Here is a 14,953-nt window from a genome sequence, read left to right on the forward strand (position 1 = left end):
ATAAAGAATGTGACACAACACAACAAACACAGACAGTCATTCAATTTTAATAACTTTCTGCATTCTCTTTGTTGTATGAAGCAGTTTTAAATGAAAGAGGAGAGTGACAAAAAACACAAAAGCAACAAAAAAAGTAAGGCTCGTGATGGCACTTGCTGACGGTTCCCTACACGAGCGGCATCTTGGACTCAGAATATGGGGTGTATCATGGTCGCAAAAAAGTGGAAACAATACATTAAGAATTAATTGCAAAGAAGTTGTCTAGGTCCTGGTGGAGCATCACTATTCCATCACTGTTTGACTTCTGAATTGTTGTGTTGCATTTACGGCAACTATAATGTTGAGAGAAAGTTTATTAAAAATAATATAAACCCAGTATTTTTTGACTTTGCAAACCATAATTGTATTTTTTTAATGAATAACCAAAATTATGACATCCTTTCTTGATTTATTTTCATGTAAATCGACTATGTGTTTTTATTTCTAAAAATGTACACATAAACATAGTTTTCTCCAGTTTACTTGACGTAAAATATTTCAAAGATTAAATATGAGATACAGAGAATCTTTCTGATTGGAACATTTAACTGATAGTGCTTCGTAAATACAAAGGAAAATGTTACCAGTGTTGTGTAATTTACACATATTGGAAAATATTTGATTTGCTCCGATCTCTGCTCCTATATCACTTACTTCTTTCCCAAGTATGAACCTTTGCTTCGGGAAACTAAATCTGTAATCTGCTTAGTCGTGTTGATGCATCTGACATTTTTAATCAGCGGTATTGAAAGGAGAGCAGCTCACCACTAAGACGCTTGGCAAAAGCACTACATTGAAAGAAGTAATGGAGAGTGGGGCTGCTTGGATGTGGTGATGAAAGCAGGACCGTGCCTCGTATGAATAAGCAACATCTATATATATAAAGAGCCTGATAGCATCAACAGTTTAGAGTATTTTGTGTGTACTGTATATCTATAATCTATATAGATATACTGTAGATCACGGTTGTTAATCTTTTTAAATGTATTCAACCCATACAGTCCAAAGGAAAAATCAAACCCAGGTTAAAAACAACTGATATAGATGTCAGAGGTTTATAAATAAGTATACAGACGAACATAAATGGTTATGTTTATTTAAGTACACTATAAATAAAAAAGCTTAGCAAAACTTTCCTGCTGTGAAATGTACATTTCTCCACTGCAAGACTAATAAAGGCAAATCCAATCCAATCCAATCCAAACATAGAGGGAGGAGGCAAAGGACATTGAGTCGATACCGATTAAAATGGGCAGTTTCGCACAAATAAAACAATACATTGTAATAAATATTTAATGCTTGTTTTGCCAATTTTACACATGCTCTGGGGACTAAAACGACTTTAAATTCAGCATTTGTTTTCCTCAGGCAGGAACACCGATGAAAAGACATTTCACTTAAAATTTCATAGGCTTGAAATAAACCACCCATAGACCACCAATCCACCAAATTACCACCCACAAAGACATGTTGATATGACATGAGCATTTTCCAAGACATAGATGCACACAGGTGCACACACGCACAAAAGCTTTGCTGTACTGTACACCAAAATTATCTGCAACATTTATTGCATTGGAAAGTGTCACGTTCCGGCGGCGACAGTTGCAGCTGACGAGCGGGAATGTTGGGGATAGGTGGTGGATCGCCAAACAGGACAGAGGCGTAAGTGCAGGCAACCGATTTATTAACAGAAATAATGACGAAACAAACAACGTTAGTGGGCGAGCGGCGCCAATCCAACCAACCACACTAACTAACAAAATGAAAAGGCACACGAGGGTGCAAAAACAGCCTACGACGCGAGGCAACAAAAAACATGCGATCGTGGCTAGAATGATATCCTCGGGCGAAGCAACAATGCACTGAATATACATTCAAGGTACTGGCAAAGCGTGAGGCGAAGTATCTTCCGACGCTGGGTAAGTGCCAGCGTCGGGTTTAAATGTCCCGCAGTCAGTAATGAGGGAATTGACAGCAGCTGGCGAACGGCGGGAGCGGAGGCTCCGCCCCGCTGTCAACTCGCTCCTGACAGAAAGACACTGTGTTAAAGCTTACAGTAGCTTCTTAACCTTGAAAGGGAAAACTGCATTCAAGTAGTCTGACTCACATGGCGCTCATGGATTGCATTTCACCACAAGGACCACATGAGCCGACCCTGGGCCTGTTCTACAAATAGCTCAACGGTGATGGAACACCGTGTTGAATGTTGTTGAAGTGATTATTTGACTTGTAGAGAGTGTACACGATCAGTGTCCTTCATAGATGAAGATCATTGATTATTGATAGCATCGTTAAATGTCACTTGAGCGATTTTTTTTCAGAAGCATGAATCATACGATACCCATTAAAAAAACTGAAAATAGTACATTTTCAAATGAATGGGCCACATCGGTGCCAGATTCTTGTTTACTGACAAGAAGCATAAATATCTTCACACTTGCACTGATTACTGTGGACTGAATGACACACCCATGAAGAAAAAGTTTCCACTGCACCCCCCCCACACAACCTCCACCGACCCTCTCTCCCTCTGGACATGGCATTTGTTCAATTACACTCAGCTGCAACTTTTTTTCCAAACTTGAGTTGTGAAACTGAAACTAATACCACTTGGTGAAGATTAAAATAAGGGTGCTGACCTTAAAGGGCATTCAACACTCTTGTGGGACACTCGGAGTATCTCTGTCAGTAATTTGGTCTGCATTGAGGTCCATCCTGCTACCGTAAACTAACCATTAGTCTGTTTTGGGGGGGAGGCGATAAAGAACATGTTTTTATACTATGCTGTTGAGGAAGAAATACTCTTCAGCAACTACTTCAGCATGACAATTATATGGAAGGTGGTAGGCAATTGTTTTCAATATTTATTATACCCCAAAACCACACCCTTCCCGCCTGCACCACACACATTGAAATACAGCACAAAATATTTTATTCACTATAGTAGTTGGATATCCATCAATAGCAAGCTTTTAGACATCCATTTTTGTTAATTGTGTAGGTATTTCAAATTATTATGGAAAGCATTTAACCAAGGCTCATTTTTAAATACCATTCAAGTAAAATTCTTTTTGTTGCTCTCATCAAGCAGCACAAAAGATTATCATCACTCGTATTAAAGTCCATCATTTCCCAAGGAGCCAAACGTAATTTAGAAACATCCGTATTTTTCATTTTTACCACAAACATGGTATGAGAGTCTGCGTACCGACAACAAGTGGAGCAGCTGGAGCTCTGGTGCAGCCGTCACAACCTGGAGCTGAACACAATCAAGACAGTTGAGATGATGGTTGACTTCAGGAAACATCCATCACCACAGCTACCCCTCACACTATCCAACTGCCTGGTGTCAACCGTTGAGACCTTCAAGTTCCTGGGAATCACAGTCTCCCAGGACATGAAGTGGGAGGTCAACACCAACTCTATCCTGAAAAAGGCCCAACAGAGAATGTACTTCCTGAGGCTGCTAAAGAAGCATGGCCTGCCACAGGAGGTGCTGCAACATTTCTACACGTCTGTCATCGAATCCATCCTGTGTTATTCCATCACCGTTTGGTTCGGGGCCGCCACAAAAATGGACAAAATCCGACTTCAACGGACAGTTAGGACGGCGGAAAAAATCATTGGCACCGCCCTACCCACTCTCGAGGACTTGCACACTGCAAGAATCCAAACTAGGGCGCGGAAAATCCTACTGGACCCTCCGCACCCTGCCCACCACCTTTTCCAGCTACTCCCCTCAGGCAGGCGCTACCGATCCATGCGCACCAAATCCAGCAGACATTTAAACAGCTTCTTCCCCCAAGCCATTAACTCTTTGAACTCTTTCAACAGTAGCCAAAATGGAACTGTATAGTGCCACTTAGCAGTTTTTTTGACAACGATACTAGTGCAGCGTGTTCTACCGGAAACAAATTCCTTGTGTGTTCTACATACTTGGCAATAAAGATGATTCTGATTCTGATTCTGATGAGACCTTTCTTCAAACAGATATTCGGTACAATAAAAGTGACATTTTACTGTAGCCTAATGACGATTCATGCTTGTTTTGTTGTAATAAGCAAGTGCATTTCTAATCAAAAATGTATTCATCAACAAACAAATGCAACAGTGAAAATGCAAACATCTCCTGATATTAATAGCAAATGTAATTATTTTTCTTTAATAAATGAAAACAAAGAAGGTTCTAAAAACTTTTCATGCAAAAATACTGATCGCTTGCACCATTTCAGGGAGGAAAATATGTACATTTAAAAAGTGTCTCGTCACCGGTGAGTATCCACTGCATAGTAATCCGGTCAGTAAATGAGATTTCTCGCTAAAGTAAATGTACGGTATCATTCCAAAATGCTAATTTTACTTGTAATCATACAGCGCAATTATACTTTGACGTTTGAAGATCACTTTAAAATTGCCAAGTTTCCTCACATTTTTACCTCAGCTGTGATATTGATTCAGATATTATTTCATTATGAATACATCTTCCAAAAAGAAAGCATATGACCTACAGTTTGAATATGATCACTAAAAGAAGGCAGAAGTTGATAAAGTACTTCTGCAGTTACAGTGTCCAATGAAATTGCTTTACATTCCATGGACTAAAATAACCCCAAACGCTGCATGACGCAGTCAATATCAGAGGTGTAAAACATACGGCCCGCGGGCCGGAACCGACCCCCAAGGAGGTTTAATCAGGCCCACGGGATTTTAAAAGTGGGGAAAAGGCACAAAAAACATTGAATTCATATTTTTAATGAGGTGCAATTCAAGTATTGTCCACTAAGGAGCAGAGGTGTGCTGTTTCGATCAACGTAGAAGAAAACAGCGGTGTTTTTTTTCCAACCCGGTCATTTTTTTTCAACCGCGGTTTCATCACGTAACTGGCAAGTGGCAACCCCGCTCAATACCCCTGTCTGAGAGATGTGTGTGTGACCAGACCTGATGCGTAAGTGAGGCGGTACAAAGACAAGATTGCAGGATTACTGTGGGAGTTTGAGAAACTTTTTCAAGTATTTGGTGAATTTGAGACAGAATTTTCAGTTTTTTGCTCACATTTCACAGTTAAAGGTTCTGTTCTACCGGTCGAAATCCAGCTAGAAATAATTAATTTGCAATGTGATGCAGATTTGAAGGGCAAATTTTAGCAGTATCTACTACCAGGGTACCACAGATTAACAGCTCTGGCTGCTAAAGTTTTGTGCGTGTTTGGAACAACCTACCTTTGTGAACAAATCTTCTCTGTAATGAATATTAATATTGCGTAACAAAGAGGGTACAGAAAGTGCTTAAGAATGAATGACTCTCTGTGTCTTTGTGTTGTCATGTTATTTGTTATTTAGTTTTTGTTGTTGTTTTGACTTCAAGACGGCGCCACAAGACTGGCTGCCTTTCCAGCAGCTCCTGTATTCATCCCTTTCCTAACTTTGCTGCTGTGAAATGTAAATTTCTCCACTGCGAGACTAATAAAGGCAAATCCAATCCAATGTCAACTAAAAAAATGCCTTCAGAGCTCACGAACAAGCACTTAAATGACATTGTGAAAATGTTAGCTCGTCAGGACATGACACCTGGTATTGATGCACTTGAACAGGCCAAAAGATGCCAAATATCAGGAACAAAAACAATGGTTTAAAAATTCATTTCTTTGTAAATCTCATTTAATCTTAAAGTGCATTATTATATTTTTAGATACCAATTTATTGTTAAAGTTTTGTGCCGTTGTAGAATCATTGGGATCAGTTGCAATACATATGTGTGAATGATAAAAGTAAATTGCACATTTGTTCATGCAACGAAATGTTGTGTCAAAGGAAAGGTCATTAAATGTCATCATTTTTCTAATGTTCTTGTGCTTCTTTACACCAAAACAAATGAAATACATGATATTTTGGTTATTTATAGCATGTATGGTATAGTTTTAATGGTCCGGCGCACTTGACATCTGCCGAGGCCCTATGTGGCCCACGATGTGAAATGAGTTTGACCCCCCTGGTCAATATTGTTCGATTGTCTTGTATTCTATAATATACTTATGTATAGAAGTGATTTGTCTCGTACAGAAGATAATAGAATATTATCCATCCATTTTCAACACAGTTTGTCCTTTATTCAGTAGGGAAGCTGGAACCGAGAAACAAACGAACATTCACACCCACATCCACAACACCAGTGAGGGGGAACCAATCCCAAGCTGCTGGCACTCAAGCCAGACGAGTGAAACACTAAACCATCAGCAACTACCTATTTCAAATCATATTGTATGCTATATTGCTCTGACGTAACATTTTGACTGGACCTGGGAGGCCTCACAGTGTATCCCATGAACGGAAATGATTTTACCTCTGCTGGAAATTCTTGTTTCAAGCATTAATCATACACACAGTCCACACACGTGCACAAATAGATTATGTGGGCATGCATGAAAGGTACAGTTATCAATTATGAGCGGGTGGCCTCGCTCGATCAAGACTCATGAAGCAGACGACCAACTCTCCGCAAATCAATACAGAGTAGGTTATGGAACCTCCAGTCTCCAAGCAGAAAATACAGACAAGGTGGTTTTCCACCTTCTTTTGCATATGGGAATCGAACAGTCGTGTTTTATGTCAGTCAGATTTTCACGGTGCTCCACTTACAGACAGAGTAACATGAAAAACAATGAAATAATAAGCAATGTGTAGTTGGAGTGGAGCAAACTTCCATTTGCAGTCTTACAGGCCTGTAGATCACCTGTGGAAAAAGGCACAGACTCATACTGTACTCTATACATGCAGGCTTGGAAATGGTGGATTTTTTTATTGCCATATGATTAGAGGTGTTTTGTTGTGTTAGTGGTGTTTTTTCATTTGCTGAAACCCCATCCACGATCCTCTCCAGAAGTGTGCGCGCTCATAAATGGTCAACCATGTCCTACCTGAAACCTGCTGTATTCTTGGAATCACTTGATTCCACAAGTAGCATTCTTTGGCACTCATCATCCTTCTTTTTTCTGGAAGGTTAGAGTTCAGCGTTAAATACTCTTGCCGTTCAGGGGTGAACAAGGGCCATGAGGCCCCATCAATTCCCGGATTTCTGAAAAGAAATGAATACCCAACGATTTGAGACATACAAGGAATAAAATGGCGATTAAATATCAATGCCCAGTTGTAGTTGAATGAAGAAAGTCAAAATTCACCCCCCTTCCTGCAGTTTAACACCTGATTAGGCAGTAACTAAGAGGGAACGAATTTTCCAATCTCACTCTTTGCAGTGAAGATATTGTAGCATTTTCTTATTGTTTTTCAAACAGTCCATTATTTTGGAAATGTTTGAATGAAGCAGATGGATTAATTTCTTGTGTGACAACAGAAATCAAAAAGTCAATCTCGTCCATGACGTATTTGATTATACATACCCCGTCCGAGCAAAGTTGGTCCAGTGCTTCAGAAATTTCTTGGTCATGTTCACTTCAGCCTCTGTATATCCCCATGTTTCATTCAGTGGCATTCCAAACACAAACTCTATCTCGTCACCATGTAAAACACCCATCCATGCCGGCCAAGGGTTTATGGAAGATCGATGATCAAAAGAATACAGGAATGTTTTACCTCCCCGTTGTGAGTACCTAGGTGTGAACAAGCATGGATTACAGTAAAGTCTCGTTATATCGATATCGGATATATCGATAGTCCCGGTTATATCGATACTATTTCTATGCACGCACGGAGAAAATTACATGCAAACAGGGTCGGATATATCGATAGTCCCGGTTATATCGATATTTTTTCAGACTCCCTTGAATATCGATATAACGAGACTTTACTGTAATTGAAATGGTTGAAATATAGTTGCAATATAACAAAGTACTTAGTGCCTCTAGAATGACTGAAGTTCAATATTTTTTTTCATGATTTACAATTAAGTGTCCTCTGTAAATCACCATTTGTTAAAAAGAAACCATTACCACGCAGCATCCTATTCATATTCTCCTTCGCATTCATATTCTCTCTAAGGGTCAAGCATTATCATCTTATCCAAGGTGACTTAAAGGGAGATACCACTGGGTACCCTACGGACAAGTCACCAGTTAATCACTTACAAGAGAAAAAAAAGCATTCACATTCCTGTTCAGACCCACAGGCAATTAAAAGCCTACCATTCTATTTTGATCTAAAAGAAGGCCAATGGAGACCCCCCAGAAAAAGCAAAAGCAGATGCAGTCCTTACACAAAAAAAACTGATTCCAGAATCTCTGACAGTGAAACAGCATGAGCAGCATTAAAGTCAACTCACATCACCGTAATACAATTGAGACTTTGAAATTACCTGTGAGCAAATTCTAACAAAGGGCAAACAAAAAAACGGTCTCCAACCAGATTCCCCAGGGAGTCACGGTTTTTCGTCCCGTTATGCTCGTCCGTCCAATCGGTGTAGTGAAAAATTGCCCCTTCTTCTGCAACAGCGTCAAAGTCCGCCATAGCCAGCCGCACTCCTTGCATGAACTCCATCCTGGTGATGAGACTCTCACCAGTGATGTCAAATCCTGGCACCCCATAAACTAAAAAGTAGGTGCCTTCATTACTGTTTAATCCAAACAACACTTCTTTCTTTGGAAGTGCAGTACTTTGCAGCAGTATCTGCGGAAAACAAACTGTTGTATTGTTTTTCTTTCATTCAGAACAAATCTTCTGTGAAACAAATCTCTATACTCTACAGAAAATCTCTGATTGACGTATTGGCCACCAGTGGCATCGCGGTGTGGCCTTGAGTATTCAACTGAAAGATGAAATCTAAATATAGTTTGATTGGTGTAGAAAGTTCATATGGGACTTATCAATTTCAAATTATTGGGTTAAATTGAGAAGCCACAAATGCAAAACCTAAATCTGGTAGACAATACGCGGCATACACACAGTGACTTAGCATGGTGGACTCAGACCTACTTCAAGTTCATCGGGTAGGAAGTAGCCATCGACAATTGGTGGAAAAGGAATGGACAGTATACTGGGCTGTGTGAAAACATCAAATTGCTTTGAGGTTATCACCAAAGGATCAGTCATTTGTAAACAGACGTCCAGGTGAGATGGAGATGACGTGGGGCAGCCAATTAACGTAGCCAGCATCATAGACCTGGATAGCAAAGAGACAATGCAACACAAATATCCATAATAGTATTGGATTGGATTGGATATGCCTTTATTAGTCTCACAGTGGAGAAATTTACATTTCACAGCAGCAAAGTGACAGTATGCTGTCTTGAAAAATGATGGTAGGATTAGGCGGCTTGAAATATGTACCAGATTTAAAATATGTAACAATTTACAGTATCCATAATTATAAATCAACGTTGGGTCTACAGTTAAAATGTTTTTCGGGAATTTGAAAAAAAACATCAAGACCTTTCATGTGCAACAGTCTTGTTGATTGAGGCCCACGGTGTATTCGGGGACCCACTCTGCATGACAGCCCTTTGGAAAAGTTTGTGACTACCTGGGGAGAGAAGGTGCAAGCCAACAGATGCAGACCCAGCACTCTCCCCAAAAAGTGTGACCTGTGCCGAACCCAAAAATTAGAGCAAACTCTTTTTGTCACTTTTGTGAAGACATCTATGCAAATGTTGCATAAACAAGAATGAAGTAACAAAGGTCTTACCTGTGAAGGATCACCCCCAAAAGCAACAATATTATTGGCCACCCATTGAAGGGCTAAGCGCTGGTCCAGGAGACCTGCATTGCCTCGAATGTTGTTGTCAGGCAAGGCCAAGAAACCAAGTGGGCCGATTCTTAAACACATGACAAAAATTGGTTACTTAGGACATTCACTAACAATCCTAACATTACTATATTGACATTTGTTCAATGCTGCCGATATAAAATCAAATATAGTGTTCGGAAAAGTAAATCGCATTTAGTAACACAATGTTTAGTTTCTAACGTAACACAGTATCATTAAACCAAGAGGAAACTAATTTTCAAATCTGAAACTGGTCAGATGTGAAACAATCTCTCTACTACCTGAGGAAGCCATTCTTGATCCGTATTCTTTCTCCTCCTTTCATCCTTTAATGTCTTTCTTGATGCAAGCAGTCCATTTATCCTGACTTGAACTGGCAGTGTCGATGATCCAAATCAAAGCTTACACCTTAATTATCTTTGATTTGAAATGTTTTCAAAATGTTTTTTTGACAGACAAAGTACCCAGTTCAATGTTTTTTTTTTAAATAGTATATTTTCATGAACTGTTGGCCTTTAAAGTTTTATTCAGGTTCAATTTCAGGTTTTTTTCTTGAACGTTTTACTTGGTGAGCCAAATATTTTTATTAATGCATATAAACGATGTGACAACCGCTACCGTAGTTAATACATATTAAATGAAAGGACAGCATTAAAGAATCACGAGGAAGTCTTTGATCCCACACCGGCTGCAACAAAGTCCATCGTAAGAGCCATTACACTACTAATGGGACGCCAATAAATCACTATCAAAAAAGGTTTCCGATATTAGGTCCTCACCTGTAATTCATTGATACGACAACAACACCCTCAACTTTACTCAGGTACCGGCCATCATAAATGTCCAGAGAGGCTGTTCCGGAAATAAACGCGCCTCCATAGATCCAGACAAGGACAGGAGCCAGTGAACTATGACTGGCTTTGTGAAAAGGGGTCCAGACATTTAGATACAGACAGTCCTCGCTCAATTTAGTGTTTGGGTTCCACATCTCTGCACCCCTGAAATCTGCAAAAACAAACAAAAGAAAACCAACAAACAAACAAAAGAAAAAAAGCTTATCTAAAAATGACAGCGACTCAAAAACCGCTACAGGGGATTGTTCTCTTCTCTTACATCTATAGTAGTGAACTTCATTGTGAGTCATAAATTCAAGAGCTTCATTTTATGAGCACTTACTATAAAAAGCTGTAAAATGTTGGTTCTTTCAACATAGTCTTTAATTTGGTTTTCAAATCTATATTGGGCGAATTTGGGGGGTCATTTGCAATATACGTAAACTGAACTTAGCAAGATCTGGTTTCCAAACAACCATCCCTGACAGGTGGTTGTGACTATAAATAGCCATGTATCCATGACCAGAGCCAGTTCCATCTACAGTAGGAGCACAGGCTTGTTGGATAGCACATTTCCACCAAAGAAAAGAAACAAAACAAATTACAACCAATTGCAGAATTGTTTTTCATGGTTTTAGTCAGGACCTCCAAGTGTCATGGTTCTGTTTGTGACCAACAGTTGGCACTGTGGGACTCCACCTGCGGCTGCCCACCTGCTGGTCATTATGTCATTATTGGTTTAAAAAGACTCCTAGCATGACCACTCTGTGTCGCGTCATTGTTTGAGCTCTTTGCTTATTCTGTAATGTTTGGTTCTGTCACAGTTCTGTTACTGTAAGTTGTTAGCTTCAATCACGGTTCATGTTTGTTACTTTGGATTTGTTCTGTTTTTAGTATGGTTGGTATGCTGGCATTTGTGAAAATGCCAGCATCACATCAAAACCTCCAAAGAAAAAAAAACTTGTGGCAAATGATGCAGTTCCCGCCCACCACATACTCTTTTGCCAAATGTTCTCTTACAATCTCCCGTGGTTCAACAGTACCAGGGACTAGTAAAAGAAGTTTATTTTTCTCAACGGGACAGAAAATTGGAAATGAGAAGCTGTTATTGTCTGTGTGTAAAACATGCGTCATACCTGTATACGTTGTATCAGGAATCTGGTAGCATGAATTTGCATATTTCGTAACATCTAACACCCCCTCCCATCGTTCTGCGGGCTCTGGGTCTCTGAATCTCAGTTTGCCAAGTGGTGGTTTTCCGAATGGAATTCCAAGGAAAGCTCGGATGTCACCACCAAGCACGGAAAGCTGTTTTCCTCTGACTTTCCCATTGCGAGTGTTGACTATAAGGTCATCTTGTGTAGTAAGTGACACAGAAATAATTGAAAGTAGCATGAGAAGAGCACCATTGTTTTGTGCAGAGCGGGTCGCCATTGTAAATCCTGTCAGAAACACAAATATACATGAATTAGGTCCGATATTAGATTTCAGACTAAAATAATTGAATTTGCTGGAAAACACCATGTTACATGTCTGTTTTGTGTAATGATTAACTTGAAATGTGTTAAACATTGTTTTGTCCTGTCTTTGGCTACCTTTGGAAGGTATCTTTTGAAATCTGACTTAGAGTTACCGAGGAACAATTGGTTTACTCGTTTTTATATCCAGTATTTGGGACTTTATGATGTTCAGATTTTTTTTTGTAATATTTTTTGTTGATGTTATGTTTTCTTTATGTTGAATTGTAATCTTAACATTAACTATGAAGTATGATTCCACACCTAAGCATTTGAAGCTATTTTTGCAATAGCCCGTCCTCTCCGGGAGGAAAAGAAACGTGTTTAATTGAATAACTGTTGTTTAAAACCAATTCAATTACCATGCAAAACAAATTAAGTGGGCAATAAAAGGGAAACCCCATGTAACTTTGTGCGCATGTTAATGTTATGGTTAAACACATGCGCTCGTGCACCAAAAGCGCCAGTTGAACCTCAGATTGTATGCGCGTGCATGCAAGCACTTTGCAGCGCGTTCTCTAACCCGGCTCCCCTCTTCGTGTTATGAGACGCACGCATGCGGCAAATGCCAAAATGTGCAAATCCAAATGCTGCACAACACGTCATTGAATAAAACCCTGCATTAACTAAAACCTAACTACCAATGTGCAAATGATGCTGGGACGTCTTACCTTGTCAGTTGCAGTTTGACTCTGCATGGAGTGGATGAGTGAGTGGACGCTGTTTGACATGAGGAAGGCGTGGAATCATTGTCCTCGTCTCCCCTCCCAGAGTCAGGGAGTTGTTCCTCTCCAGTGTTGTATTGGAAGGAGCATTACTTAGGTGACAATGAGCTTGAACCCTGTAAACAAGGGGCGGTGAGCTTTACCTGCAGAACAAACACACATCTAACAATAAAACCAATAAGACCAGACCTTTTTTTTGCTCTAATTATATTCAAGACAGCTAGACTTGCTTCGTCTTTACTACAATTGCCTCCTAGTCTGTACAGTAACAGGTTTGTGAGATACTCCGCTACTACTTCTTTGACAGTGATGAACAAAACTGTTCATTGACTTCTGTATAGGCAGGCATATTTTGAACAACTATTAATTGTTGATTGTCATTTGATTGTGGAAGTATTCTTAATGGGTCCAATGAGTGTACTGCAAGGCATATGCGGTTGTAAGCCTTTGTAAGCAAAGGAAAATAACTCGATTTAAATTCTTAGGAGGACAATGAGGATTAGATGGGCTTGAATGTATCCATTTTTATCCATTCCAATCATCCTGAAAGTCGGATTCCATAATGAATTCAGAAACTGTAAGAGAAATTGAGTTTTCTCCGTAGGCTGTCCGGGGTCTCCCTTAGAGATAAGGTGAGAAGCTCGGTCGTCCAGGAGAGGATCGGAGTCGAGCCACTTCTCCTCCACATAGAGAGAAGCCAGGTGAGGTGGCTCGGGCATCTAATTTGGATGCCTCGTGGACGCCTCCCTGGTGAGGGTGTTACCCCACTGGCAGAGGACCCCGGGGACGACCCAGGACAGCTGGGGCGACTACGTCACCCAGGTGGCCTGTGAACGCCTCGGGGTCTGCACGAACAGCTCAAAGAAGTGGCTGGGGAGAGAAGAATTCCCGATTGAAGCTGCTGCCCCTGCGACTCAACCTCAGAAAAGCGGCAGATATTGGATGGATGGATGATGGATGAACACAAATTGTTCACAATAGACAAATTAATCCTCTTCTATTACTTTGGGCTTTTCCCTTCAGGGGTCGCCACAGTGAATCAGTGTCCTCCATCTAACCCGGTTTTGTGCATCCTCTTCTTTCATATCAGCTACCTTCATGTCTTCTCTGACGACGTCCATAAACCTCCTCTCTGGTCTTCCTCTCGGTCTCCTGCCCGGCAGTTCAAGGCTCAGCATCCTTCTCATGATATAATCACTCTCTCTGCTCTGGATATGTCCAAACCATCTCAGTCTGTCCTCTCTGACTTCTTCTCCAAAGACAAATTAATAATAAGTGTGATTGTCAAGTCAATACAAAATATTCAGGTTTTTTTTTTGTCAGTAAAGTATTTGCATTGAAAGTATGAAAATGATGGATTTTATTTCAATTCCTCACACATTTCAGAGTGTTGCTTAGAGAGATTTGCTAAAAATCCACTTAAATTTTGAATTCCTGCGAGTTGATGACTTTGCTAAATGTTCCAGGATTCATCATAAAGAAAAATTACATCCAGAATTCCAAAGAAGTGATGTATTTTTCTGTCTCTTTGCCAGTCTCCCATCTGTGTCACCCTATTTGAACACATGAGAAGGGAGGCTGCGTGACCTGAGACATGAAGCTCAGTATAGTAGCAGAGTTAGCCTGTTGAACAGTCGCAATACAGAAATCAATTGCTGGCTATACGGATACAGCACAAATGTGGCCTATTTTAATATTTTAATCTTGTTCTTTTCCTTTCGGCTTTTCCCTTCAACGGTCACCACAGCGAATCAATGTCCTCCATCTACCTTCATGTCCTCTTTGACCACATCCATAAACCTCTTCTTCGGTCTTCTTCTCGGTCTCCTGCCTGGCAGTTCAAGGCTCAGCATCCTTCTCCCGATATAGCCGGTCTCTCTCGTCTGGACATGTCCAAACCATCTCAGTCTGGCCTCTCTGACTTTCTCTCCAAAGCCTATAATATGAGTTGTCCCTCTAATGTACTTTTTCCTGATCCTATCCAACCTGGTCACTGCCAAAGAAAACCTCAACATCTTCAGCTCTGCTACCTCCAGCTCTGCTTCCTGCCTTTTCTTCAGTGGCACTGTCTCCAGTCCAAACATCATGGCGGGTCTCACCACTGTTTTATCCACTTTTCCTTTCA

At 40.3% G+C, this 14,953-nt stretch overlaps 1 protein-coding gene across 1 annotated transcript; it reads right to left on the minus strand.

Annotated features, from left to right (window-relative positions):
* Positions 1 to 6,126: 6,126 nt before the first annotated feature.
* On the minus strand, positions 6,127 to 12,890 carry LOC148888213 (cholinesterase-like). The gene is made up of 10 exons (XM_089013891.1): positions 12,775 to 12,890; positions 11,723 to 12,028; positions 10,533 to 10,758; positions 9,673 to 9,802; positions 9,420 to 9,571; positions 8,964 to 9,150; positions 8,347 to 8,657; positions 7,436 to 7,645; positions 6,956 to 7,113; positions 6,127 to 6,771 (listed from the first exon to the last, which is right to left on the minus strand). Exons 2-10 carry the CDS (start codon positions 12,018 to 12,020, stop codon positions 6,674 to 6,676), a joined length of 1,770 nt encoding a protein of 589 aa, XP_088870017.1. The 5' UTR covers positions 12,021 to 12,028; positions 12,775 to 12,890; the 3' UTR covers positions 6,127 to 6,673.
* Positions 12,891 to 14,953: the final 2,063 nt, after the last annotated feature.

The sequence above is a fragment of the Hippocampus bargibanti genome, linkage group LG14 (genome assembly GCF_051943395.1).
Source record: "Hippocampus bargibanti isolate YZ-2025 linkage group LG14, ASM5194339v1, whole genome shotgun sequence".
Taxonomy (NCBI): Eukaryota; Metazoa; Chordata; class Actinopteri; order Syngnathiformes; family Syngnathidae; genus Hippocampus; species Hippocampus bargibanti.